The following is a 27,757-nucleotide window of genomic DNA, read 5'->3' as shown; positions in this document are numbered from 1 at the left end:
CCCACAGTGGTGCCCAGGGTCCTTAAGGGCCTGTCTCTTCTATAGATCTTCCTACCTTGGACTTAGCATGATACGGAGAAAGATTTAGGAAGCTGTGAACCGGTCCAGGGTCGCAGAGAGACTCCAGTAAAAGGGGAGAAGCCAGCACACTCCCCTTTCGAACTGACTCCCTGAAATGGTCCCTTTGTTCTGAGGTGCAAACAAGAACATGAGGTTGAGCCAGAAGTTTGACCTAGTAGTAGACTGCTTGCCTAGCATGCACGAAGATCCGGGGTTGATTCCTTGGTACCACAAACATCAAAAAAAGCTGGAAGTGGTGCTGTGGCTCAAGTGGTAGAGAGCTAGCCTTGAGAAAGCCCAAGGACAGTGCTCAGGCCCTGAGTTCAAGGCCCAGGACTGGCAAAAGAAAAAAAAACATGAGGTTGGGAGTCAGGAGGAGGCAGACATGGGCCAGGATCACATTTGCTGCCCTTTGAGACTGCAACTTCTCAAAGCCTCTGCTCCTCAGGTGCAAGTCAGGGGATAACCTCTGCCCTCCAGTGAAACAGGGGAAGCCGGCACAACAAGGTACAACAAGGGCCTGGAGTCAGGATGCTGCCCCATATCAATGATGTGGTCATTCACCTCTGGCCACCATGACACCATCTCCAAGTGACATGCCCCAACCAAGGACTTAGCACCTGCCCCTTTCCAGACCTTGTTCTTGTACTATCACTGCATCCTGTAGAAAGTTGTGTGTGACCTGGAGATACTGCTTTGTCGGCCCCATCTTGTAAGAGGGCGACTGTCTCTGAGAAGAGAGGACTTGCAAAGGGAAGGTTGGATTAGAGCTCAAGGAACCAGTGTTCTCAGCATGCTTTGCCCTCTGCTAACCTCAGTAATGTGCAGGTCACCTAGAGGCTGGGCTGGGCTGCCTCTGGTTGGGTACATCAAGGCCACAGGCTGACTCATAAATGAGTCTCTTGCCACTTGCAGACCCTGCCATGACAGCTCATGGACTTGATCCAGACACTGGACAGAAGGCCAGTTAAGGTGTGCTCATCGCAGTCCCCCAAGACCCCCAGCTACCCCCAGGTGCGTCGCTATGACAACTGGGCTGGATTCATTTCTACTATATGTTTTATACCCACTGATTTTCATTCTCTTGACCAATTTCTACAATCCAGTAAGGGTGAAGATTCAAAGAAAAACACTTGACTCTCTCCCACTGAACTAGTCCTGGGAACACAGGGGCAAGTATCACTTTAAAAAATCCTCTCTGTATAGCAGGTCACACTGGCCTGCAGCCACAACACCCCAGGCTGTGATCTCACCAAGCTCCAGGAAGCCAAACAGGGTCAGGCTTGGCTGGTCCCTGAGTGGGAGACCTCCCAAGCAAAACACAGGTGTTGCTGGTGATTCAGCAGGCCAGCTCCTCCCTCCCAGAGTCTAGCTCTTCTCAGGTGTTGGATGGGGCTGGGATGATTCAGTGCTCCTATCAGCACCTGACTGGAGGAAAGGGGCGTGGGGCTGCTGCAGGCCTTGGCTGTGCTTTCTTGGTCTCCATGGGTTCCTTTCATGGGCTCCACTTGGGCCCATTCTTAAGAATCACAGCGTGTGCACACGTGCTTCCTCCCTATCCCCTGCCTGCTTCCTAAGGTTGGTTCATGCCCAGTCCTCAGCCTAAATCCTCAGGCGGGTTCAGTAGGGTAAGGATGAAGGAGGGAAAGGCAGCCTGCTTCCTGAACCAGTGCTTCCCATCCCCATGCCAAGCAGCCATGGCCATCAGGCTCTGGGCCTCAGCCCCCAGGACAGTCCCTTTGCATTTGGGAACAGTCGGGATAAAAGGGGTCCATGAAATGAGGGCCATCATTAGTCTGTTTTATGAGCATACAGACATCCATTACACCTCAACCCCATCATTAGAGGCAGCAGGGAGGACTCGGGGCCCTTCTTTATTACAGTAGAAACTAAGAGGTTTCTCCCCCAAACAGTGTTCTGCTTGGGCATCAAGAAAGCCATAGGCCTCACTTCCAGACCTGCTTCTCACTGCCTTCGTGCTCTCTTCCCACTGTGGCCAGGAAACCAAAGGGAGGGTCGAGTAACTCCTAGAGGGTATACTAAGAGCTCTGTGGACATGGGGGTCCTGTTGCAGGCACAGGTTTGGGGAACAAGGGGCATTGTCACCCCAGTGCAGGGCTTTCCCTTCCTCTGCCAGCCATCACTAGTTGAAGAGTTGTCTTCTATTAACCTCCTCCCTGCCCTCCCTTCACAAGGCCCTCAGGTATGGCCTCTTCTTAGGACTGCTTACAGCTGTAATATGTCTTTACTCTCTGGTGCCCACTGCACTGTGTGCTACCCCTGTCAGGGAAAAGCCCTCAGCACCTAGCAAGCACTCACCAAACATTCAGGCTCCGTTGGCATCAGCCAGGAACCAGGGCAAGGCCTGGGAGACAGGGGGACTCTGTCCTAGCCTCGCTTTGTCATTTCCCATGAGGCGAAAAATCTGGTAGCCTGGCTTCCTTCTCTCAGCCACAGTCAGTAAGTGGCTAAAGGCTGAAGGCTATAAATCAAGACTGTAAGTCAGTAAGGGCTACTGCCCTGAAGATAGATGGTATCCGTTTACCTCTTAAATGTCCCTTTCCACATATCAATCACCAAGCAGCTACCTGGACCTCTGCTCACACTGTCGCCAGAGATGGGAACACATCCCAGCAAGAGGTCACTTAGTGACAAAGTCCAGGTCAAGCCAGTCTTCCAGGATGAGCTCTGCAATCTCAGCTGGTATGGTAGGATGGTGGGACTGAGGATCTGGTGTGTGTTGGGAGGGGGAAAGCAAGAGGAACAGAAACCCTGTGGCAATAGGTTGGAGCCCACCCACTGGGACAGGGCATGGAAGCTGAATGGAGCGTGGCCAGAGCCCACAGAGAGGCAGAGGCAGAGGCCTCTGGAGCCAGCAGATGAATCAGCTGTCATTTGCATTCATTACAGACCCCTTGCTTGTGTGCATGCTGCAGCCTCCGACGCCAGGCAATTAACTGCTCACAACACAAAGTTCTGTGGAGAAGTTTGTCCCCGCTCCCTGTGGCCTAGCCTAGGTGATCTAACTCCCAGACTCCTCTGCGTGAAGGCCTCAGAGGCCCTGCAGCCTCAGCTCGAGTCCACTCTGAACTAACCACAGTGGGCTTTGATTGGCAGGAGGCAGGTTGAACCCCCAAAAAGACAAGAAGAAGGCCTGGTCTGGGCAGTCAGCACCTGTCCCTTAACCCCCTTTGGGGTTGTCTGTTGTCACCTGGTCCCCTTTCCTCCCAATCCTCATGCCCCTCAGCACCATCACCTGGAATGGCCCGGCCCTCAAAGTTGTGCAAAGACTCATTTCAACACCTGGGGAATGAAGATGTTCCCCACCAGGGCTGCATGCCAAACACCACAAGCTGCCCTGGACCCGGTGACTGCCTGCCAGGAGGCAGCTGGGCTTCCTCAGCACTCAGCCTTCCCAGGGGCCTCTGGCATGAGCAGCCCTTCACAAAGGACCACCAGGGTCCCCTAGGATATGAGACTTCCTCCTTCTTCCTGGGGTCATGTCAGTCTCTAATAGTTCCAGAGACCCATGGGCCCAACCGTCAGGCTAGGGTGGAGTTTACTAGGCTGGTCTGGGTTGTTTTTCCCATTGTAATTGCCAAGCTCCTCAGGTTGGCATTTGCCGCTGGGCACTATAAAAAGTGACACAATGAAATGAGAGTAAGTCCTTGGCCTTTACTGCATGGCCCCAGACCCTGGCTGGCCCCTGTTGCTTCCCTTTCACCAAACAGACCATAGGCAGGCAGAGACAGAAAAGCCAACCGCAAGGCTCCAGCAGAGCCAAGGAGCAGGATGGGCAGGGTGGCAGCTTACCAGGGATGGCAACTTGTCTAGGGTATCAGGAAAGAGGGAAAACCAAGTAAGGGTCTTGGCAACCAACTCCCTGCTAGGACCAAGATCCTGGAGTAGAGAAGATCGCGACCCTCAATGCTGAGCACCCCAGCCACCCACCTCCGATCTACAGACTACAGGCAGAGAAACCGTGCCTTGTCCTTGCTTTCCTGTCTCTTCCTTTCCCTGGGTCCTTGCTCACCTGGGGAACAAGCATGCTTCTCCTCACTCAGAGCAAGTAGGGGGCCCATTGTCTGGGGGAACTGGCATCAGCAGGAACCAAGAGCCCCCAAGCACCTCTATGCACCCATCAAATGGCGTGGCCAAAAAACCAAAGGCTCAGAGAACATGAGCCTGGGTGGGGAAGGTGATATACCTCTGCTGAGCACCCCACCCTATGTGACCCATCTGAGAAAAGGCCACCTGAGGACCTGAAGGTTAGTCAGGTCCTATGAAAGAAAGGGCAATCTCCAGAAAAGACGGGAAAGGAGGTATTATGAGAATGAGAATTCACAAGGGTTCCATGGAGGCCATGTCTATGAAGGAGTTAATCCTCTCTCTGATCCAAAAGGCCCCAGAGAAGCAAGACTTCGGGGCAGATAGTGTCTAGATGCTAACGTCTATGTGACTCACTTCAGGTGCTTGTTAAAAGAGAGATTCAGGGCCGGGAGTTTGGCCTAGTGGTAGAGTGCTTGCCTGGCATGCACGAAGACCTGAGTTTGATTCCTCGGTATCACATACATAGGAAAAAATAAAATACAAGTGGTGCTGTGGCTCAAGTGGTAGAGCCCTAGCCTTAAGAAAGCCCCAGGAGAGTGCTCAGGACCTGAGTTCAAGCCCCAGGAGTGGAGAGAGCGAGAGCGAGAGAGCGAGAGAGCGAGAGAGCGAGAGAGCGAGAGAGCGAGAGAGCGAGAGAGAGAGAGAGAGATTCCTATTTGCTAGGTGCAGAGTCAAGCGTGAGATTGTGGTTTTCAGGGAGTTCCATCCCAGGCTGGCTGGTGTACCCTGAAGTGCTGTACTTGGAACAGCAAAGGGCAGTGGCTAGGGGCAGAGCCAGACTCACTGTCAGTCCACAGAAAAGAGCAAGATGGAACTTACACTCTTTACTCTCACTGTCAGCACCTCGTCACCACCTGGCTCCAGACTCATGCCAGCATCTAAAGTAAAAAACAAAATCCTAACCTTTCCACCACTGAGACCTTTTCTTCTTTCCTTCCCTATTCCTAGCTCTCTCTCTCTCTCCACTTCATTCTTCCCTCCCTCCCTCCCTCCCTCCCTCCCTCCCTCCCTTCCTCCCTTCCTTCCTTCCACCTTTCTTCCCTACCTGTTTACTAGGCAGCCCCAGACCTGTACCCACTGGAGAGAGGGAAAGAAGTCTGGATTGGAGCTGGGCACCAGTGGCTCACACCTGGAATCCTGGCTACTCAGGAGGCTGAGACCTGAGGATCACATTTCAAAGCCAGCCTGGGCAGGAAAGCCCCTGAGCCTCTCATCTCCAATAAATTACTCAGAAAAATCCAGAAGTGGTGCTGTGACCCAAGTGGTAGAGGGCTTAAGCACAGAGAGGCTCAGGGACAGAGCCCAGGTCCACCATTTCCTGGTTGGGAGTAGAAAATGAAGGGCCGGGGAGAGAAAGTAGCACCTCTCAGCCAAGTAGAGGAGACACAGGGGACTGGTTGGACAGGAACAAGAGGAAAGTGAGGAGCCAGACATACTCTGTGCCCCAGGGAGCCACCATCCAGAAATCATAGCTAGTCAGGGGCTTCAGACACCAGCCCGATCAGGCCAGGTGAGTGCCAAGAGTCTACTGGAACTCTCTCTGGGTCAGAGTCTGAGCAAGGCTCTAGCATAGTTGCCCCTTCCCAGTGGCAGAGTCCTTTCTATTTCTTCTTCATCTCCTCCCTGGGGGTACAGCCACCAGCCAGAAAGATGGAGAGCTGGAAATGAGAGATGGAGAGGAGCTGAGGAGCTAGCCCTGCAGCTCCCTTCTCTCGTTTGATTGGATTGCAGTTTCTCAAGCCCTGTTTGTTTTAGGGATTAACTGAACTTTTTCCTAATTGTTTCCCGAGCCAGCAGACAGATCTGCAGCCTCCAACATGCGGCCCAGGATGAGGGCAGGGTTCTGCCAGCCTAACTCCTGGTTCCTGAAGCCTCTTCTCCCACAACCCCCTATAGCTTTTAATCCCATGTTCCTCGTGTCTTCCTGAATGCCATCTTATTCTGCTCCTCCAGTCATGTAAGGCCTGGCCCTTAACATGCCACCTCAGAGAGAGAGAGAGTCTGCCAGTGTGTGTGAGCATGTGCATGGAATACATGGATGAACATGATGTGAGTGCATGTGTGTACCTGGACTCAAATGTGGGTAAGTGGATGTCTACGAGCATGCATGAATGTGTGTATGTGAACATATTGCCAGTGGGGTGTGTGTAACAAGTTGTGAGTCTATGTGTAGGTGGGGGGGTAAGAGAAACAGCCATCCTTCACCCTACTTCTGGCTCTCTCCCCTGCCACCCTGGCTCTCAGACCCAGCCTGGGGCAGGGGGCTCCTCAGTCCCCCTCTGCTGCTGTCAAAGAGATGGGCCCTTTCCAGCCCCAGCCTCTCCGATATCCTCCAAGCCCTGCCTCTTCTCACCAGTTCTGGAAAATTCTTGCCACTGTTTTGCTTTCCTTACTTCAGTTCCCAAGCTGTCTCTGGCCACATTTCTATCTAACCACAAAACCAGCAGTGTCTATCTGGCCTGCCTGCCCTGGCCCCTCCCTAGGGTCCCTGAGACTGGACCCCCAGGCCCACCCCACCACCCTGGTCTCCTGGTCATCTTTCCTGACCTCCCGTTCTGAAGCCACCTCAGGACCTGCCTATGCCCTTGTCTGTGACAAGGCATCTGTCTGCATGGTCTGGGGTGACAGAAAGGTTACAGGGGCAAGGAAAGCAGAGGCCAGGCTCTGATGGTGTCATTAAGAGATATTAATGCCCTTCATCAAGGCATATTAATAAACATCATGTGCAGCTCATTCTGTGCGCCTAGGGTGCAGGCAGGCCCAGCAGGATGGGCCTTGGTCACAGCTGGGTTACCCAGGAGCCCACAGCACAGCCATTAGCCTCATGAGCTGACCCTGCCCGCCCCGAGGTGGCTTGGGCCCGTCACAGCCAAAGAGCACTGTCGGGTGGGTTCTGAGGGCTCCTCCCCCCTCCACCAGCCTTGACTGCAGTTCGGCCTGGAGCTGAAGGGTCGGTAATGACCCTTACACTTGGACTTCAGAGCACCCTGTTTCCTAATTACATCTTCGCAATGACTCTGAGGAAACCAGGGCTGCATCGTTATCATCACTACTTTATGGGTACAGAGTTGAGCACTTCGAAATGAAGTGGCTTGCTCCAAGTCAAGCAGCTAATTGGTAATGGCATTGGATGGAAGCCCAGATGGCCCCGTCAAACGACTGTGCTGGGTACTGAGTTGCTTGTTGACTGACATCTCCATTTCCCTAGTTCTTGTGGCTGCCAGGAAGCATGAGTCCTTCTACTGGGCCGTGGGTCTTCGCTCCAGCAGGGAATTTCCTGGGAGGTGGGAACTAGAGTGAGCTAACTCATGCAAAAGGAAAAGAAGAAAACCCCACCGACATGCCTGCCACGTGCTCCACAGAGACTGGCTCCCCGTCCTTAGATGGCGACTACCACCTCAACATTCCACGATAAGGAGGCTGCTACGGGTACAAGTGTGCAGGGCCCGTTCTTTTCATTTGCTTTACAGCCTGTGATGTTGCATGTGGTAAAAAAAAAAATCACTGTGGCAACCGCTATAGTGTTTAAAGTGATACAAGGTCTTCTCCATGTCATGTGCTGAAAAAGATAAGAACCAGTGTTTCAAAAAGACGGTGATCCAAAATACTAACCAATGGAAGGAGTTGGAGAATCTTTGCAAAATCAAAGATGAAAGAAGACAGCGGGGGAATCCAGTTATGAAGAAATACCTCATCATTGCCTACATGATTCCAAGCAAATGGGACATGTGTACAAACTGATGTTGATGCCGAAAGCTTTGACCCACATCCTCAGTATGTAGAAATGACCATCTTCTGTTCACACGGATTCTCATTCAAGGAATTCCCTCAAGCCGTCAGCTCATAGTGCTTGCTTTCCGCCTGCCTTAATATCTCTCCGCTGCCCACATGGGGGACAGGTTTAATGTTGTGTGCTGATTCCCTGCCTAATTCCCACATCCTCTTGATCCTACCCGGGCCATATCCAGAGTGAAAAGGAGGCTCCACAATGTACTGGAGTTCAACTCACTCTCTAGAACTTCAGGGCTTGAGAGTTCTAGCCAGTGTCCCCACACAGCGAATGCCCCAGGGGATATCCCAGACAATGGAGACTCCACAGGACTTGAAGCTGTCGCCTGGATGACGGGAAGTTTTGGAGCGAGGCATCAGCATTTCATTCCTATAGTCTTAACTACTCAGGAGGCTGAGATCTGAGGATCTCAGTTCAAAGCCAGCCCGAGCACTAAAGAACGTGAGACTCTTATCTCCAATTAACCACCAGAAAACCAGAAGTGGTGCTGTGGTTCAAGGGGTAGAGCGATAGCCTTGAGCTGAAGAGCTCAGGGACAGCACCCAGGCCGAGTTTGTCTCACAACCAACCAAAAAAATAAAATAAAATAAATCATTAGCCATCCTATAGGCTGGGGTCAGGTAGCATTCAGCTCACTGTGGGGTTCAGTTCTGGGTGCTCCTTCTTGTTACTTCTTAGGGGTCACATTCCACCACTTCATTGACCAATCCTCCCTTCTCCACCCCCAGGGTAAGAGAACAGGTCACAGGGTTAATTGAATGGAAACCCTCCTCTTAGAGCAGGCAACGTCTCCCCAGCTGGGTCTTCTTCAGGCTGGCATTTGGTGGCCTGGCAGCCCTGGCCCCTGGGGATCTCAGAGTCTGGGAGCTGTCAATGCCTTCCACTCACTTAGCCTTTGTTAATTGCAGAATACACAGATTGCTGGGTAGCACTTTCCACTGCTGTGCCTTTTCCTGGCTCCTTTGCCACTTGGCAGCTTGCAGGCAGCTGTGCAAAACAGCAAGGAGCTTTCTCATTCAGTGCCAGTGTCAGGGAGACAGAAACAATCTCTGTTTCTATTTTCTTACTCTTTTTTGGTTGTTGTTGTTGTGTTTGTTTTGTTTTTGTCATTTTCTACCCAAGGGCTGTTTTGTTCATTTATCCTCCCTCACTTATCTTTCTGTGCCTTACTTTTTAAGTTAAGGGGCCCTTTGTCCCACAATTATTTTAAAGTGACACTTCCTACTCAAACAAGAGCTCATAACCAGGCAGAAAGGATTGAATCCTTCTGTCCAAATGGAAAGAAGTGAGCAAAAAGATAAAAACTTCTCCTGAGCCCTATAGGAAATGTATCGCTGACCCTCCACTCTACCGTCAGCCAGCCTCAGGACCTGGCACTTTGCAAAGGCCCAGGTGGGTGGCAGTTGCATGTAGATAATTGCGAGGGAATGAGGACACCAGTCAGCTAGTATCCCTCCTGGAATCAGCAATAGCTAAAGCCCCCTTCCTCCCCACCCACTGGTGTTCACCAACCAAATCCAGAGCCTTTACCTGCAGAACTCTGCATTGGGCAGGGGAGGGGGGGTGATGAGGAAGGCTTTCTCCCACCTTCTGCTCTCAGATGTCCCCAAACAAACTAGAAGTGAAGGTAGCAGGCAGCGGTGTTGCTGATCAGGGTAGCAAGGACTAGGAGAGAAGTATTTCCTATGTGCCCAGTGTGCAGTGCATCTCAGGGCACGCAGACAGCAGGATGCAGCCCCCACCCTTCTGCTTAAGCTCTGATGAGAATAATGTGCCTGGCCTTTCAAGGCATGGGGTCTTATGAGGTCTGACTATGAAAGTAGTGCCCTGGAGAATAACCACTAGAAACCTCTTAGAAATATGGGCTAAATACCACACACACACACACACACACACACACACACACACACACACACACACACACACTGCTTCTAGTACTATATTTTGTTGTTATTATTGATGTTTTGTGGGGCTTGAACTCTGGGTCTGGGTGTTGTCCCTGAGCTCTTCAGCTCAAGGCTACTGCCCTACCCCCAGAGCCACAGCCCCACTTCTGGTTTTCTAGTGGTTAATTGGGGATGAGTCTCATGGATTTTAGTGCCTGGGCTAGCTTTGAACTACAATCCTCAGATCTCAGCCTCCTGAGTAGCTAGGACATGAGCCAGCACGCCCGACCAAGTACTATGTTTTTGACTTGGCCAAATGATTCAAACAAAAATCTTGTAAGACAGTCTATGGACTCCCTGACTACAGTGACTCTTAATCCTGGTCCCAAATTTCCCTAAGATTCTCATATGCCAGACGAGCTCCAGAGAGAGGCAGTGGGTGCTGAAGTAAAAGCAAGCTTGAAAAGAAATCTCATATTCTATAAATGAAGACATTCCCCACACCTGTCCATGCAGTCCACTGCCTTGTGCCATTAGAATGATTTTTGTGCTGGTGCTGGATATGTAGCTCAACAAGGCTCTGGGTTTGACCCCAGTCCCTCACTTGAAACTAATGTCTCAAAAAAGACGTTGTTGTTGTTGTTGTTGTTGTTTTGTTGTTTGCAGGGAGGTTGAGTTGTGAGGCTTGAACTCAAATACTAGGCCTTATCCCATTGTCCCTGAGCTTTTTCCGCTCAAGGCTAGCACTCTGAACTTTGTGCCACAGCACCCTCTCTGATTTTCTGGTTAATTAAAGATAAGAGTCTCATAGACTTTCTTGCCCAGACTGGCTTTGAACCACAGTTCTCAGATCTCAGCCTCCTGAGTAGCTAGGATTGCAGGTGTGAGCCACCAGCACTGGGCTTCCATTACTATTCTTAAATCCTGAGTGCAGGAGTGTGGTAACTATGGAGCAATTTTCCACTCCTCCCTTACCGTCTCTAGGAAAGCCAGGGGTATCAGTCTCTCTGTCCCCACAGGATACTGCTAAGGAAAAAGTTACCTGCTCAAGGCTACCCTCAGAAGATAAAAGATCCCAGAATTCCCCCTACATACACCACCCTAGCCACCCCAGGGCCTTCTATCCTGCCATTCTCTGAAACCCACTTGGCATATAAACACACATGGTTTCTTCTCTTGGGATGCCAAGACACCTTGGGATTCTGCCAGCAATAAAGTTATCACCAAATCAATGGCAACCTTGAACCCCCAGAGCCATGAACTAAAATGAACCTCTTTTCTTCCCATCAAGAAATTTTGTAACACAAATGGACTACAATGCCTACTACGTAACAATGTGTGTTCTTTGTCATTAGCATATATTAATTGTTCAAAAGAATCTCACAGTGATATTTCCCTACATGTTCCTAATATACTTGGAGCATATTATATCATTCCCTCTATTACTTTCTTATCTTCCCACTTTTATAATTATTAACATGATTCATTATTCTATTTTCATATGTGTATATAATATACTTGAATCTTACCCCCAACGTTTTCTCCTTCCTCCTTCTCCTTCCCTCTGGATCCTCTCCAAATACTCCCCTTTTATACTTATGTCATCTTTTTACAATCTAGATTCCCCATGCTTAGTATGATTACTTCTCATTCCCTCTATTTTTCTACATAATTCCATTCTTTATGGCTGAATAATACTCCAATGTACATATATAACCCATGCACATTTCCTTTATCCATTTGTGCATTAGCTCCTTAGCTTGGACTATAGTAAACAATACCGGCTGAGAGACAGGAGTGTGCAGACAGACATGTGTGTGTAGGTATCTCTGTTGTATGAAGACTTACATTCCTTCAGATCTATGCTCTATCATGCTATCTTTAGTTTCCTAAAGAACCTCCATACTGATTTCCCTAGTGGGTGCACAAATTTCCATTCCCACCACAGCATATAAGCAAACCCCCCACATCCTTCCCAGCACTTGTTGTTTGTTCTCTTGGTGATTGCCATTCTGACCAACCGAAGTGGGATAGAATCTTAGTGTAATTTGATTTGCATTTCCTTTCAGGCCAATGCATATTGTAAGTTCTGAGGCAGTGAAGAGAATAAAAATAACTGTGGCTTTGCTCAGTTTACATAATAGAGGGAAAGCTAGATTAATATATATCTATATCATCCTAAATTATGTAAAATGTATGAAATGTATATGCTAGATTGTAAGTATATACTATAGCTTAAGAATAAAAACAAGGTCAGAAAGAGAGTTGGAAATGTTAGTTGGCTATGACATTTGATTGGATAACCTAGGAAAGCTTATTTAGGAAATGGTATTTTCGCTGAAATCAGAAGGAAAAGAGTGAAGGAAAGGAGTTAATACACGATGAAACTTTTAAGGTAAATCATGAATTTGAAATAGAGAGAAATGAAAGAGAAATTGCAATGAAAGAAAAATTGCCTTTTCAATGTTTCTGAGGATCAGAAACCCAACTGAGTCTACGCTGTTTGTAATTTCCATAATTATTTCCTTTTTTTAACTGAAGCATTTAGATAAGTTCTTTTTGAAAATGTCAACCTGTCTTCAGCTACAGGAAGGGAGGGGAAGGGAGGTTTGGTCTGTGCTCGGCCCATCTTAAAGAGGTACAAGCACACCTGGAAGCTGACTGGGCAGGTGGAGGCATGGGTGAGAAGAGACACCCAGCGGGTGGTCTTAGCAGTCCTTTGCCTCCTTCGGGTCCTCTTGAGAGTACAGGTGTGGTCCCTGCGCTCATCTAACACTGGGCCCCTTCCCAGCCCCAACCAGGTCCCTTCCCAGGCTCAGCCTCTTGGGCAGTGTTGGCAGCTCTCAGTTTCCACACTTACCTCCATCAAGCTTCCTACAGTGATGACATGCTGCCAGGACATTATTTGTCCTTCTTGGCAGTCCTCAGGCTTGAACTCAGAGCCTCACACTTGCAAGGCTTGTGTTCCACACCTTGAATCATGCCTCAGCCCTGCTTTTTTTTTTTTTTAGGGGGAGCAGTGGAGTGATGGTTATTTTGGAAATGGAATCTGGTACACTTTCCTACCCAGCTGTCCTCAAATGACAGTTTTCTGGATCTCAGCTTCCTGGATAGCTAGGATCATAGGCCTGAGCCACCAGCATCCAGTGCTTACATGAGATTTTTTTTTTAGCCCAGAAAGATATTAAAAGAGAACTGATAGATGATAGGGAACCATTTCCATTGCAGGAAATAACTGTGTATAATTTAAGGTTTGGTTAGATGCTGAGGATTGAACTTAGGACTTGAGCCCACATCCCTCGTCAATATCTGTATTTTAATAATGGTCTCCTGAAAATGATGCCCAAGAGCAGAGCTTTGTTGAGACACTATGGGAAGGCACTTCAGGGCAGTGTTGTGGGACGAAAGACCTGAGCAGCTGACCAGCCAGTCTAGGACCCGGGGATCCTTTCTTCTCCAAACATACTGGATTCTCCTACTCGTGACTCTAATGTCTTGGGACACTTTGACTTCTCTGGGTCCTAACTGTCTCATCCTTTAGAATTTAGCCTCCAATCCAATCTTGCAATTGCTGACTTCATGGTAAGGATACCAGCCCCTGCAGAACTAACTCAGAGGAAAGGTTGACAGCCAAGGAGGCTGTCAACAACCCACTCCGAGTAAACCACAGTCCACTCATTACAGAAGTCCTTCAGCCACCAGGCCCTTCCTGTCAACAAGGAGCAGTGTCTGTCTGCAGGACAAGCCTGAGTGTGACCAGCCTAAATGCCCTCAGCACTTCAGTCAGTGGGAGAGAGGCTAAGGAACAGCTGGGAGTCTGGTGGCTGGCCTCCACGAGCCCAATCCAAGGGTAGGCCCGCCATTTTTCAGCAAGTGTCCCCATGGGTGAGAAGACACGCCCAGGGTGAAAGGACGGAGGGAGGCTTCCCACTCTGTGCAAGTCAGATCTTCCACAAGGCTCAGACTCTGGCTCCACACAAGCTGCTCCCTGACACGCCCTCCTCACCCGCCACCCTGGGCTCCGGCCCCCACCCGAGGAGAAGAGAGGCCTGCTCATCACTCTGGGTGGGACCCAAGCCTGTGGGGAAATGAAAGAAACAGCCATCCTGGCTTGCCATTGTTTGGTTAAAACAGACCGCTGGCTGGGCTGCCTCCGTGGAGAACGAGGGGAACACTGAGCAGGCGGCTTCCCTGACTCTTCCCCCGGCTTTCTCCACGGGCTACAGTAAGCAGAAGAACTATTTTGGGAAAGTGGCTGCTCGGTTCCTGTGGGCTCCCGACTGAGTTGCCTGGAAAGGATGGGAGTTTAAGGAAGAGGCCACCCTGCTCCAACCTCTTATCCTCATGGTGGGGCCTTGCCTCTCCGCTCTTGAACACATCCAGGCCTAATGCCAGCCTTAGATAATGCAAGGACCCAAAGCAGGGGAGTCAAGAGCCTGCACCCAGAAAAGGGCCAAGCAGGCTTGGGTGTATTCAGCTGCCTGGGTGCTCCAGAGCTACTGGTATAGGATAGAGAAGATGGGAAGAAAAGAAAGGGGAGGGACCCAGCATAGAAGGCTCTGGAGGAGTGACCTGTCCTTCTAGACTCCTGGCCCTTCTCCCAACCAAGCATGACCGAGCCCCTAATGAATAAGCCTGAGGAGAATGACAAGCTGTATCAGTTAAAGATGAGGGGGTCAGAGGGGTTCTGGGAAGGAGTGAGTTGCTGGCCAGGGTTGGCTTTCTTCTGTCCTCAACCCCACTCTCCTCATCACTCAAGTGAGCCAGCTTTTCCCCCCATTTGCCCCCACCCCCATGAACCCCTTCAGGAGGCAAGGGGCAGGGTCTGCCCCCAGGAAGGGCTGGGTAGAAAGGAGGCCAGGGCACAGTTAGGTGTTGGCAGAATCAATTAAGAATCACGTTAATCACCATCATTAAGGCTATAAAACCCCACCCCTAGGGGCCACAGGGCTCCCTGGCATGGCCTGGGGCCCTGAGCCATGGCATGGACCCAGGGGCCCAGCTCCAGTCCCTTTCATCTGAGCATCTCCCAGTTCTTCACAAACAGTAATTAGCACCAACCCCCAGGGGAGCACCTCATTATCCCACAGACACTGAGCAGAGGGGAGGAGGGAAGGGAGAAAGAGGAGGAGGGAAACTGAGGCTAAGAAAACTTCCTTGAACTATGGGGTTGAGCACAGTCAGGCAAGCCTGCCCCTGCTGCCCTCCCTTCCATCTGCTTACCCAGATGGCCTCATGTGCTGAAGGCTGTGGCAGAGTGAGGCCCTTGCTATGGAGAAGATGGATTGAGAATGGTCAGAATGGACAGTTATGTCCTGTGCCCTGTCTTGGGGTGTAGCCCTTTAAGACAGGTCCTATCAGAACTTCCTAGATGCCCCAGGGCCATACCCCAGAAACCCTGCATCTGTCTCCTCTCCACCAGTCCCCAGAATAGTTAAATCCTTCCTCATCCATCCTGCTCCCCCAGGAAGAGGCAGCTTAGCAGACCAGGGGAACTGAAGAATGGGGGCAGATCAGTCTTCACTCCCCCAAGGGTAATCCACAGCTTGCCTGTCTCTCATTCCAGGGCAGCGACATAAAGAAAGGAAAGGTGCAGGGCAAGGAGTTAACAGGTAAGTCAGCCCTCGAGTATCCCTTCCTCTAGCCAGGGAATCAGTGACAATGGAGCTACATTGTGGCTCTTGAGGCCACCTGTAGAGTCTGATGGCATCTCCACAACACAACTGCCTTGCGAGGCTGTTGACATCCAAGTCATCTTTTAAAGAAAAATCAAACTCCCTCTCCCCCCCCCCCCCCCCCCGGCTTACCCTGTGTCACAGGGTTAATAAGAGACAGAGCTAGCTGGAGTCTGATCCCAAGGGCCTCTAGGACTGGAGAGTGCTTTTAACTCCAAGATCCTCCCCCCTCCCAGCACCCTGCCATTCCCATCCCTCCCATCGCCCACCCCACCCCCAGGGGGCACTCTGGGCTCCATCTGAAGGGACTGCTCAGGTGATAAGTTCGCTGCACACAAAGGACTAAGTACAGCCATCTCTCAGTCTGTGAAGAGGGATGGGCTCAGGTTCCTGGGTCACTGATCTCATCTCCCAGAGCCTCAGTTTCCACATCCAGAAAGTGGAGACCGTTGTAAGTGAAGGTTCTGCACCTACCCCAGACTGTGCTCAGACAAGTGTCTCATCGTGTGGGAGCTCCCTCCCCTTCACACCCCAACCTTTACATCTAGAAAATTCGATATGGATGATTCTTTTGGTGCACAGGCCAGGATTGGGCCTCGAACTAAGTGCCTCGGAGTTGTCCCTTAGCTTTTTCTTCCCACTCAAGGTTGGCACTCTACCCCTTGAGATGGCTTGAAACGCAACTTTTTGATGGTTAATTGGCGGTAAGATTCTCACAGACTTTTGTACACGAACTGGCTTTTGATCACAATAATCAGATCTCAGCCTTCTGAGTAGCCGCTAGGATTACAGGTAGGAGATTCCAGCAGCGCCCAGGAAAATGGATGCTTCTTAAATAAAGCCCCAGTGATGGGGTAAAGTCTCCAGCTCCCTTGAGGCTGAATCTCCAAATGCATGGAACAACCTTTGACAGTCTGGAGAGAAACTGCTTCTCACACACAAAGCTCAGAATGCAGAGGCATTTAGCACTGGTGGTACTGGAGAAGAAACACTGATTTACCCGAATTCACACACACCAACCCAGTCGCTCCAAAACGATCCAGAGTTAGCCCCATAGCTGTTCAATACACAGATCTATCCCTATGAAAACCCTCAGCCACACAGCACACAACACACACACACACACGCACACACACACACACACACACACACACACACACACACACACTCACATATCTGCGATGGGAAAGATGAACAGTCAGGAATTCCCCGGCTGTTGGCACGCTGTAGGCCCCATGGCCGGAAGTGCACTATAAGGAACACTTTTAGCACTGCCAAACAGTTGATTGCTCTTTTGTTTAAAGATCGGGAGAAGAAAGGAGGGGAGCAGAACAACTATGAAATGCCTACCCGTGATCCCTCTCACCCACAGCCTCATCAAAAACACTCCTTCCCCACCCAGCCCAGGAAGATTCTTGACTCCAGCCTGCTTCTCCTCCTTGGAGAGTTGGAGAGAGGGAAAGAGCCTCAGCTTGGAAGACCCATCAGAGCCAACAAAACCTTGGGTTCCTGAATACACTTGGGAGACAAATAAGGGATGTGTCCACTCCAATTTTTTTTTCCCAAAGAAACAAACAAAAAGCCAACAAACAAGAAGAGTAAAGGGGAAGGAGATGAGCCTTCTCTCCTGGGCCCCAAGCGCCCAACTCCTACAGTGCCTGTGATTAAACCTTTGAACCCAATTCCACCCACTCCCATAACCACTTCCAGATCTTCCAAACCCAGCCAAGAAACTGGCTTCTTTGGGGATTGAGTTCATAAGGAAATGCTGAAAAAATAAATAAAAACCCACGGTCAAACACACTCACAAGGGAAGATGGGTTTCTCTTGAGACAGAAAACACAGCAGGATAGACTAAAGCAAAAAAAAACAGTACAATACCAACACCCATTGGCCCAGAAAATCCTGGGAACCATGCCAGCACCCTGGACCCTCATGTTAGCCTGGGGCCTTTCCCCTTGGTGTACAGTGGGGTTCTCATCTGCAGTGACCATAGAAGACAGGAACAATTGTTTTGTTTTAGCAGCTGAAGATGGCTGCAAGGAGAACCTCCCTGCCTGGGGTAGCATGTACCTGAGTCCACCTGTCTGTTCTTTTCTTGCCCTACAGACTACCATGCTCCCAATCCACCATCAGCCACTGGCTTCCACCGCTACCAGTTCTTTCTCTATCTTCAAGAAGAAAAGATCTCTCTCCTTTCCAAAGAAAACAAAACTAGAGGTAAGGCCTTCTATCATTGATGCTGCAGCCAAGATGGATCCTAAGGTGAAACTGAAGCTTCATGAATTCATGGGGGGGGGGGATTTAAAGGCTTGATCCCCACCCAGAAGTCTAAAGACTGGGAGCGGGGGTCAAAGGACCATGTTTCTTGGGAGTGAACAAAAATGAGGGTTCTAAAGGAGATGTTGGGTTCATATATGGGCTCCTCCCTGAAGTAAGTCCCATAGACCAACGAGCACCCCCAAAAACTTTGCATGGCATGTGCAGGCAGCACCCCACAACATCTCAGTAGGTAATTGTACCCTGTAATTGAGGCCAATCTGTGCTAAAGGGCCCTGGAATGCCACTCTGCCGGTCTGTCTTCATTGGTTGCTAATTGCTTGATCTGCCCTGCCATCTTCAGTGGTGGGGTAAAGATGTCCCCAGCCACACCCCCTCTACCAGCTTCTCCGAGCAGCCCTCGGTGAACTCTGGGAAGGACCCATTTTCTGTAGATTCCTAATGGCCAGCCCAATTTGCTAGGGGCTTTGCCTTCACCCTTCTGTCTCCAAGACCTAGCAACAGGAGGAGCTGTGGCCTGTGGCGACTCACCTGTGTGAGCCACACCCTTCCCCTAGCCTTAGATTTCTCTTCAGGAAAATGGGAAATAAATTAATCGCTGTGCACTCCATCACCTCCCTAGTTTTAGGAAAGAGAAGGTAGTGTAGAATGCACAAGTGCAATCTGAAGATACAAAAGCTGCCTCCCTCGGGCTGCTGGCAAGCGGAATATGGGAGGGTAGGTGTCAGCTGCCATTACTTCTCCCCCAGTGACCCCAACCAACCTCCACCCACTGAGAAGCCAGCACAGGTACTGTCACATACCCAATGCTTGAGGCCCAAAGGAGAGGAGCCAGAGTCCAGAGAGGCAGTAGGTACTGGCATAGCCGTGGAGTCCTTGAAATGGATGCCAGAGACCGCCAATCACAGACGGCTCCAGGCACCGAAACTGAGTCAGTGCCACCTTTCCACCCGTGAACCCTCCCCAGATGCCCTCAGCCCCTTGCCAACCTGCAAGACTCTTTCTGGGCTCTGCTAAAGACACACTTTCGAGCTTCAATACAAAGAGAAAAGGGAGGGAAAAGTGCATCTCCCCTATGCCAAACAAATTTCTTCAGCACCCTGAGTATCAGTCTCACCAAAGACATCAGGAAGCTCCTTCTGCCAGCCCAAAACATTTCCTACACTGATTCCTAAGCTGGAGAGATACACTAAGTAAAGCAGTGTCTCGGGTCTCCCGACTCCCTGAGATCCCGGAGTCCCAGCACCAATGTCCTGGGCAGGATCCTATGCAGACAGGGTCATGCTAAGGAACCTACCCTGGGGCTTGCTTTCTGCGGCAGGATGGAGAGGGAAGGGGGAAGCATCCAGTGGTGCCAGGAGGAGCAGTGAGTGACAGGGGTAGAGAAAAAGGGAGGCTTTGAATGCCCAAGACACTGCCCAGCTCTGCCAAGTCAGGGGTCCTGAGGTCTGACCACAGATTAACCACCAGAAATCACAGTGTCCAGGACACAGGTCACAAGGCGAAGATACTGGAAAGTGTGGGACCTGAAATCCACGACCAGTCTCTTGGGTTTTGTACCTGTGGTACAAAATGACCCACCTTCTGTTTGCAGGACAACTTAGACTGTGGGCATGCATCTGAGTCCCCTGGGCTCCTGTGCCATTTTCATTTGCTCCCAGATGACAGCCTCAGGAGAGGGCCCAGCCTTGCCACGGGATGACAGCCATGTAGCTGTGTTGAGGGCTGTGGAGGAAACATAATCCCGAGGTCCCAGGCAATTTCTTTTTCCTCGCCCTCAAGGGATTATCATACACTTCGGAACTGATTTAATAACAACACGAAGCAGCTGATCATGAAGTGCCTCTTTGCATGCTTCTGACGGCGAGGACACTGAAGATGATGACCAGATGTGCTGGGAATCCCCTCAGGACAGCATAACCTCTTCAACTAGAGAAGGACCAAAGATGCTTTAATCCAAAGGCACTTTTGAAATGTCATTTCTACTGTTCAGTGATATCACTTGGGAGTGAATCAACAACCCTGTATGAGCCTACATCTCCTCTCTAGAGAATCATCTGTAGCTGATCTACAAATCTTTGGGACCGTGAGGCTCAGTGGAGAAGGTGGGGACGTGGGCTAAGTCCTCGATTGAAGGAAAAGAGTTTCCTGGGCCAAGGGAATAGAGGCAGTGAAGGGCCAGCATGGATGAACCCAGGGCCATTGCAAAAGCAGAAACAGTAGTCTTTGCACAAGGCCAAGTGCTGAAGGCCTGGCACATTGTAAGTGCTTGGGGACTCATGGAGCTCCAGGCTGGACTGACTCAAGAAGGCCAGGGCACAAGGCCTTGCCAGAGAATGCAGGCCCAGGAACTTGCCTTGGTCTGATTTTCTCTCCGTGGGAATGGAGCTGGGAGGGAAAGGTATGGGGTAGCCAGCGTGGGCATCCAGGTAAGGAGAAAGGTCGGGCTGGGTATGGAATATTCCTGGGGACAGTTCATTTAGGCAGCTGTGCAGTTAGAAGAAACTTACGCAAAGCAATTTTGAAACCGAAGTGACCTACAGGCTCTCAGTGTGGCGCAGAGTTGGAGTCACAGAAAAGAAGATGTGAAGAACCATTCCCTTTTCTTCTTTTCTCTGATGACAGGGCTTGAACTCCCGGCCTGGGCACTGTCCCTGAGCTCTTTCGCTCAAGGTTAGCACGTTACCACTTGGAATCACAGTGCCACTTCTGGTTTTCTGGTGGTTCATTGGAGATGAGAGTCTCACAGAATTTCCTGCCCAGTCTGGCTTCAAACAGCAATCGTCAGATCTCAGCCTCCTGAGTAGCTAGGATTACAGGGGTGAGCCAGTCTTTTAGGAATAATATTCTAGTCCTGTTTGCACATTTTCCTGCCTGGAGACTTGTGTGTGGATAATAGGAAAGGGTGAGAAGAGGGCTCGAGGTAATTGTAACTGGATCTACCATGACTGTATGGAAGATGTCGGGTGGCATTTCAGAGCCCAAGGGGTGAAACCTGCCCCCAAGGTCTCTCTTTATCCTGTGACTCAGGAAAAGTACATGTGGTCAGCAGACAAGTATATTCAGACCTTCCTTGAGGCCGGCACCAGTGGCTCACACCTCTAATCCTAGCTATTCAGGAGGCTGAGATCTGAGGCTCAAGATTCAAAGCCAGCTGGGGTAGGAGAGTCTGTGAGATTCATATCACTGGTTACGTACCAAAACATCAGAAGTAGAGAGCTGTGGCTCAACTGTAGTGCTCCAGCCTTGAGCAAACCAACAAACAAACAGCCAAGGAACAGTGCCAACCTCCGAGTTGAAACCCAGTACCAGCACAAACAAATACAAACCCTCATTGTGAGAACTTAAGCCACTTCGGATCTCTGGGCATATTTCCACCTCATAGAAACAACAGGTTGGACAAGCTGGTCTACCATGGAATGACCTGTCCACTGCCTGAGCTCTTCCATCTCTGAGCTCTGAACATGAATACAGACAGCTGAGCAGGTTTGATTGGCCTGACCAACCCCAGACATTTCCGTGTGTGTGTGTGTGTGTGTGTGTGTGTGTGTGTGTGTGTGTGTGTGTGTGTTGGTGCTGGACTTGAACTCCTCACTCTAAGCCCTCTGCTGTCATGGCCCCATCGTAGACCTGCTCTCCTCGTGTTCTGGTAGACTTCCTGAGGCATCTGCTTGGGTTCTGTTCATTACATTGGCTCTGATTCTGCCATGAGACTCTAAATTCCTTGACAGCCAAACTCACCTCCGTCATCCTCCCTTTGATCTCCTGTCTCTCTGTGCCCAGCCCACTGAAGCCTCAATGTCTATGTGTCTGTGCACGACTTTGTTCTAAATCCTGGAGAAGGGCAACTAACACTCACCAGCTCACCAGAGTCCTTCCCTCAGCCCAGACCACTAAACTTCTGGACCCCAGTGTGGGCACAGACAGGAAGTAATTTGCATCCTGCAGTTCTGAGCCTAAGACGGTTCAGCCTAATCAGTGTCCCCTTCCTGAAGGAAGGCTGTGGTGAGCCTCAAACTTCTGGAGAGCTGTGGCTCCCCATACCATACCTGGGCCACTTGGCCCAGAGGTGTCACAAGCCAGCCTCATGCTCTCTTGTGAGTGAGTCGGGGAATTCTTCTCTGTGCCCCACAAGATGGCCTCTAACTGGCCACAGCTTGCCCCAGAAATTGCTTGTGGATGGTGTGGGTTGGGGGACACAGGTATGAAAGCAGCAGAGCCCCCAGATGCAGCAGCAGCAGCAGCAGCAGCAGCAGCAAGAGTCAGTGACCAAAGGAAGGCGGGAGCCCACACAGGCCTGGGCAAGAGTGCAGGGTGTGGGGAGGTGAGGAACCCTAAGAGGAAAGGGAGCCCTGCTTCCAGAGCAGCTGCATCCTCAGACTGCCCCCTCCAGCACACATACACACAGAGACAGACACAAACAGAGCCCACCAAACAAAACCAGCCCACCCCGTGACCTCCCACAGTGGTTCACCTGGCCGGATTCCCAGAATCCCCCAGGGCCCAGCCCGTGATCGCAGTGCAGGCTTATGGCAAGTAGCTCCCTTCTGCCTCTGCAGGGTCCCGCCTACGTGGCAGGGCCAGTTGGACTTGGGGGACTGGCAGCCACCCCGCTGCGGCCATCCTGGGCCATAAGACCCAAACATCATCCTTACAAAGCAATATTAGATGAATGGTGGAGGCCCCCAAATTCTACCCCATTTCAGCACGCAGTTGCTACTACCAACTATAGAAGCTGATTACTGGGCATTAACTTGGCAGCTTAGACCCCCTTCTCCTGTCATCTTTCTCCCTCCTCAGCCACAAATAGAGGAGGAAGGAGACTTGGCTGATCTACACACTGTCCAGTCAGTAGTCTCCCAGAGCTGGGAGAGAGGCTCCAGGGATAGAGCCTTGGCTCTCCAGTTCTCCTGGGTTCTCTCCTCCAGAGGAGACAGGGTTAGCCTTGCTAGCCTGGAATGGCCCAGCCTCCCTCCTGCTCACTCAGACCAAAGTCTCAGTGGTCCTTCTATCCCAAAGCCTCTCAAGTCAGCTGGATCAGCCACTCAGCAAATACTCTCTGGTAGTAATTGGATGTGATGGAACGAGGGCTTTTCAGCTCCTCAGTGAAAGTCTGGGGATGTCATTTAATGGCACAAAAAATAAAAGGCTCAGGCCTCCCGCCTACCAGTGCCAGGACATCATTAATCTTCGCAGAAAGGCATCAGCGTTCCAGCGCTGCAGCCGGCCCCAAAGAGCCAGACAAATTACAAACCTGAGCCAGGCTCTCTGTGGGGCAGTTATTAGGTTGGAGTTGGATTCCCGTTGTTTTCGTCAGGGCCACTTCTGCCCCCTCACCAGAAGTGGTGACCTGCCAAGTGATAGAGTTTATGTGGCAGGAAGCGGGGAGGTAAGAGGGGAGCAGAGGAACAGGGTGTCTATCTTAGCTGGCCATAAGTCTCCTTGCCTGGGGGCACAGAGCAGCTCAGAGTCAGCACCTGGATCACTGCAACAGGTACCCAAGGCAGAAAGCTAACTGCCAAAGGTTCAGCCCTCTGTACCTTGCTCCCTAGCTACCTGAATGGGGGCCTGCCTCCATCAGCCTCCCAACTCTTCCATCCCTGACTGAGAGGAACACATACTTCAAGTCCACCAAGTAGCAATTTATATGGGAAATATCCCTTGGCGAGAGTGGGGCCAGGCAGCTGTCCTGTGCTGGCAGAGGATCTAGGAATGAGTCTACTACATGAACTCTGGGCATCTGTGCCCTAGCCAAGGTCTCCTTTCCAAAGACTTGTTTATAATGGGGCCTAGTGTTAATTACGTTGTACCAGAAACTCATTGAGGCATCAGTGGCTCATACCTGTAATGCTAGCTATTCAGAAGGCTGAGATCCGAGGATCATGATTCAAAGCCAGCTCTGGCAGCAGAAAAGGCTTTTGAGACGCTCATCTCCAAAATTAATCGGCAAAAAGCCAGACGCAGAGGTATGGCTCAAATGGTCAAGCATGGACCTTGAGCAAAAAAGACAAGAACACAAAGCCCCGAGTTCAAGTCCCAGTGTTGGCACATTCACACACACACACACACACACACACACACACACACACACACACACACACTGTTGGATAAAGAAGCCACCACCTCCCATGCCTATCAGAGATCTGGGAAGGTCCTGCTCCCTCAGCTCACAGCACACACAGTCTGCATCTGATCACCCCATTTTCCTCAGTCCTTCAAGGGGGTGGGGACTCCACTAGTTAGATCATCCATTTCCCAGTCTCCCTGAGGCCAGTTTAATCCTAATATGCCCTACAAAGCTGGCCAGGAGTACATAATAACCACGTCCAAAACATGCAAAGCCGATTCCACAGATCCTCGACCTGAAGCTGGGGAGTGACTGTCAACATGTACCCCAGGCCATGGTTAACTAACACTCTGAAAACTGCCTGCAGACAGTCGTGCTTGGCCCAGGACCCCTAGCTTTTAGGTGCACTTTCCTTACTCTCTCTTCACTCACTTCCACAAGACACCTCGAAACCTCACCCTCGCTGCTCTAACCTCGGCGCTGACCTATAAAGGAGGGGATAGCCACTTGGCAGGACCAGGCCTCCTCTGTCACCCCTGCAGGCAGCTCCAGAACACCATAGGCCACCGCCTCCTGGAATCCTCAGCCCCATGGCAGGAAGAGTCTGGCGGGCTACCGGTATAGCCATCCCGCCCCCTTCCTGCATGGCAACGGCCTCCTGCAGCTCAGGGAAAAGAGCAGTGCCATTCAGGAAGGGGTTTTCCTCTGAATGGTGACCACGGAAGCCACAGCTCCTCATCTCTCCCCACACGCCCCTGAGGGCCTGACTCACCCCTCTTCCTTCTAGAACTTGCTTGGGGTCAGTTCCTCTTGCCCTGTGTGGCAGGAAACTAGTGGGGGTGTGTAAGGAGTCCTGAGTGAGCCAGAGAAGGAGGTGGCCGGACACTAGGGCCTGACTTTGTGCAGCAGCTGCCCCAGGATGCTGAGAACCACAAGACTGTTGGAAACAGGGCTGAGGTGGAGCTTGAGGCTCCGGGATGCACACAGAAGGCATCTCCTAGCTTCGGGAGGCCTAGCTGTCTGGCACGAGGTGGGGCAAATGAGAGCTCATTCAGGGTATAGGGGATTTCTTTCCACCCGCCTGCCCTGATCTCATGATGGGTTTCAATTCCTTCCTTGTAACCCAGGTTCCTTCCTCCCCTTCTTGATGGGGAAGGCCACTTTGTCTTCTTAAGTGTACTATGCACCAATTCACCATGAGCTCTTTCCCTGGCACGCGCACGCACGCGCGCACACACACACACACACACACACACACACACACACACGGATACATACACATGCATATACACAGTGTCATGATACCTGAATTCTTTTCCAACCAGATCAGATCCTGGGCTACAGAGGTTGCAGTTAGACCCGGCAACTCAGAAAAGAAAACAGAAAGGACACAGGTCAAGTTCTTAGCACCTGGGCCACCCTATCTCCAGAACACTCCTGCAAGCCCTCCCTCTGTGGTTCTCAGGGCCTGGCCAAGCCTACAGTTGGTGGGTCAGACAGCACTGAGGGAATGTCAAAGGGCCCTGTCCACGTCCCTGCCCTCTAAGAGCTTCCTCACTGGAGCCCCATCCTGGAGGTCCCTCCACCGTCCCCTCTGTGGGTTCAGAGTACTCACAGTTCTCTGCCTCAGTGAGTTGTTAGTGTGTGCATTGCTCCCGGAACACCACCTGGTACACAGGAAGTCCTACAGGGAAGTACGGTTGTTACTGTGGTTGTCACTGCTTGAGGTTGAGATTAAAATTGTCCTGCCCAGCCAGGCACCACTGGCTCCCATCTGAAATCCTAACCACTCAGGAGGCTGACATACAAGGATCTCAGTTCAAAGCCCACCCAGGTAAGAAAGTCCCACCAAAAAGCTGGACATAGAGTTGTTTCTCAAGAGGTGGACTGCAGGCATAGCATTGGTCTGAGCCCTGAGTACAAGCCCCAGTACTAGCAACAAAATAAATAAATAAATAAGTAGTTCTATCCTTCGGAACGTCTTTGAAATGCCAGTCGCCCTTGGGAAGAGATGGTGAGGGAGGCACACTAAAATAGACTCCATTTCTCCTTCTTTATGAAAATGGGGACACAGCAGCCTGTGAATCTTAGGCTCTTAGCTCCTTTCCCTTATCTGTCTTGCTATGAGAAGTTACTAGTCTTGGCCAGAAATGGATGCCTGTAATCGCAGCTACTCAAGAGGCAAAGGCAGAAGGCCCAAGAGTTGGAGCCCCTCCTCATAGCCTAAGACATGGAGCCCCTTAAACCCAAGTAATGAATGGCCTGGGTTATGGCATAAGCAGGAGAGTATTTACCTAGCGTATGTGAGGCTCTGGGTTCAATCCCCAGTACTAAAGAGAAAACAAAGGTGGGGGTGAAAGGGAGGAGAAGAAGAAGAAAAGAAAAACGACAAGATGACTGCCCAGCAGTCTCTCTCTGCCCAGCAGCTACTTCCTTGCTCTGATCCCGATGAGGCTTTCCCCAAGTGCTTTCTCCACCCATTACTAGACTGACAAAAAGAACAAACACACACCAAAACGCCCAAGAACTGCAGGACTTATTTAAATTCCACTTAAATGTAAATTCCAGATAAACAGCAAAACGTGAAAACGAAACATGTAGCACGTACACGCCACACAATAGGTGGGCTTCATTTACACAACCAATCATTTGCTACTTATCTGGTATCCAAACTTACCAAGGCTTCCTTCATTTTCCTGGCAACCATCATTGCAGGGTGCCTGAGGCTCCAGGTTTGGGGGAAACAAGAACGTGGGAAAAAGCCTCTGACCACTTTCCTCAGCCTCGCCCCAGTGCCCGGGGCTGTGCCCTGCTTACCCTGCATGTCCACACTTGTCCCAGATGTACCCCTACTGGGTCGGCTGCCCTCTGAGGTCCCCTGCAGTCTGGACAGTCACTGGGCTTCTCCAGGCCCAGCCTACGGATGTGTCTGCCTCTCTCCCTCCCACTCCAGAATCCAAGTGCTGTCCCTCTACCTCCACCTGAGGGAAGAAGCTCTGGGGTAGGGGCCAGTGGGAGCGCACAGGAGAAGTCTGTCTGCAGGGCATACATCCCCACCAGCAGCCAAGATGAGCAGCTCATGGGTCCCCAGTCATGGGGTCAAGAGATCAGTAGGAAGAAGGGTATCTTGAACTGTTCATGTCCGGCATTTCCTTTCTGCCTGGAAATGGAGACCAATGGGCTGGAGGAGGAGGCCCAAGATGGCTTTGGTTCATCCTCTAACAAGCAGGCACCTAACTCTCCGCCACTTCTCAAGGGCCCCACAGCCCGAGAGCCAAGGTCGTCACCTGCTGTCTCCCCGGTCAGGCCTCTTCCAGTCTCAAGAACAGATTCCCTCACACTGTCTCACTGTGCTCTATCTGCTTCTCTAGGCTCTTGGAAATTTGATAGCTTTCTGAACCGCAACCACCTGGATGAGCCTGAAGCGAGCACCCAGTTCATGACCAAGAATGCTCAAGACTCCGAATAAGAGGAGACATCATCGAGTCCAAGACCAAGGACAAGCAGTGTGGGCTTCACCTTCCAGGCGTGCGTCCACATCACCCACCAGTCTGGGGATGGAACACTCTCTAGGCAGAAACCCCTTCTCTTCCAAATTAAAAATAATATCATCCAAGGCCTGGTGTTTTGCTTCCTAACCCGCCTTCCTCCAAAATCCAGCAAGAAGGAATCAACCAACATCCAGCCTGCGGTTTGCGTTTTTCTTATGAATGCAAGCGGATGGGGCTGAGAGCTGGTTGGACAGTGAGGAAGAGAAGAACTCAAGGCCTAAACTGACAAGTTTTCATCCTTTGTAAGGCTCCGTCTCCTCAGCTAGGGTATCAAGGGAGAAAGAAGCATTAGAGGGCCACGGACTTGTCACCTTGGGTCTTTCTGGCTCTGACATTCA

The 27,757-nt window shown here is 50.9% G+C and overlaps 1 protein-coding gene across 2 annotated transcripts in view; it reads left to right on the top strand.

The window, feature by feature from the left end:
- The window catches only part of Pebp4 (phosphatidylethanolamine binding protein 4), a 167,585-nt gene extending 140,100 nt beyond the window's left edge, over window positions 1–27,485 (top strand). For both annotated transcript variants that reach the window (XM_090354320.1, XM_090354319.1), the window contains 3 exons: window positions 15,413–15,458; window positions 17,631–17,741; window positions 27,240–27,485. In XM_090354320.1, the coding sequence (XP_090210446.1) occupies window positions 15,413–15,458; window positions 17,631–17,741; window positions 27,240–27,337 (255 nt within the window). In that variant the 3' untranslated portion in view covers window positions 27,338–27,485. The remainder of the gene's footprint in view (window positions 1–15,412; window positions 15,459–17,630; window positions 17,742–27,239) is intronic.
- Window positions 27,486–27,757: the final 272 nt, after the last annotated feature.

Source organism: Megascapheus bottae, chromosome 20 (genome assembly GCF_031878675.1).
Source record: "Megascapheus bottae isolate mThoBot1 chromosome 20, mThoBot2.hap1, whole genome shotgun sequence".
NCBI classification, from domain to species: domain Eukaryota; kingdom Metazoa; phylum Chordata; class Mammalia; order Rodentia; family Geomyidae; genus Megascapheus; species Megascapheus bottae.
This window is presented reverse-complemented; position numbering and strand designations above follow the sequence as displayed.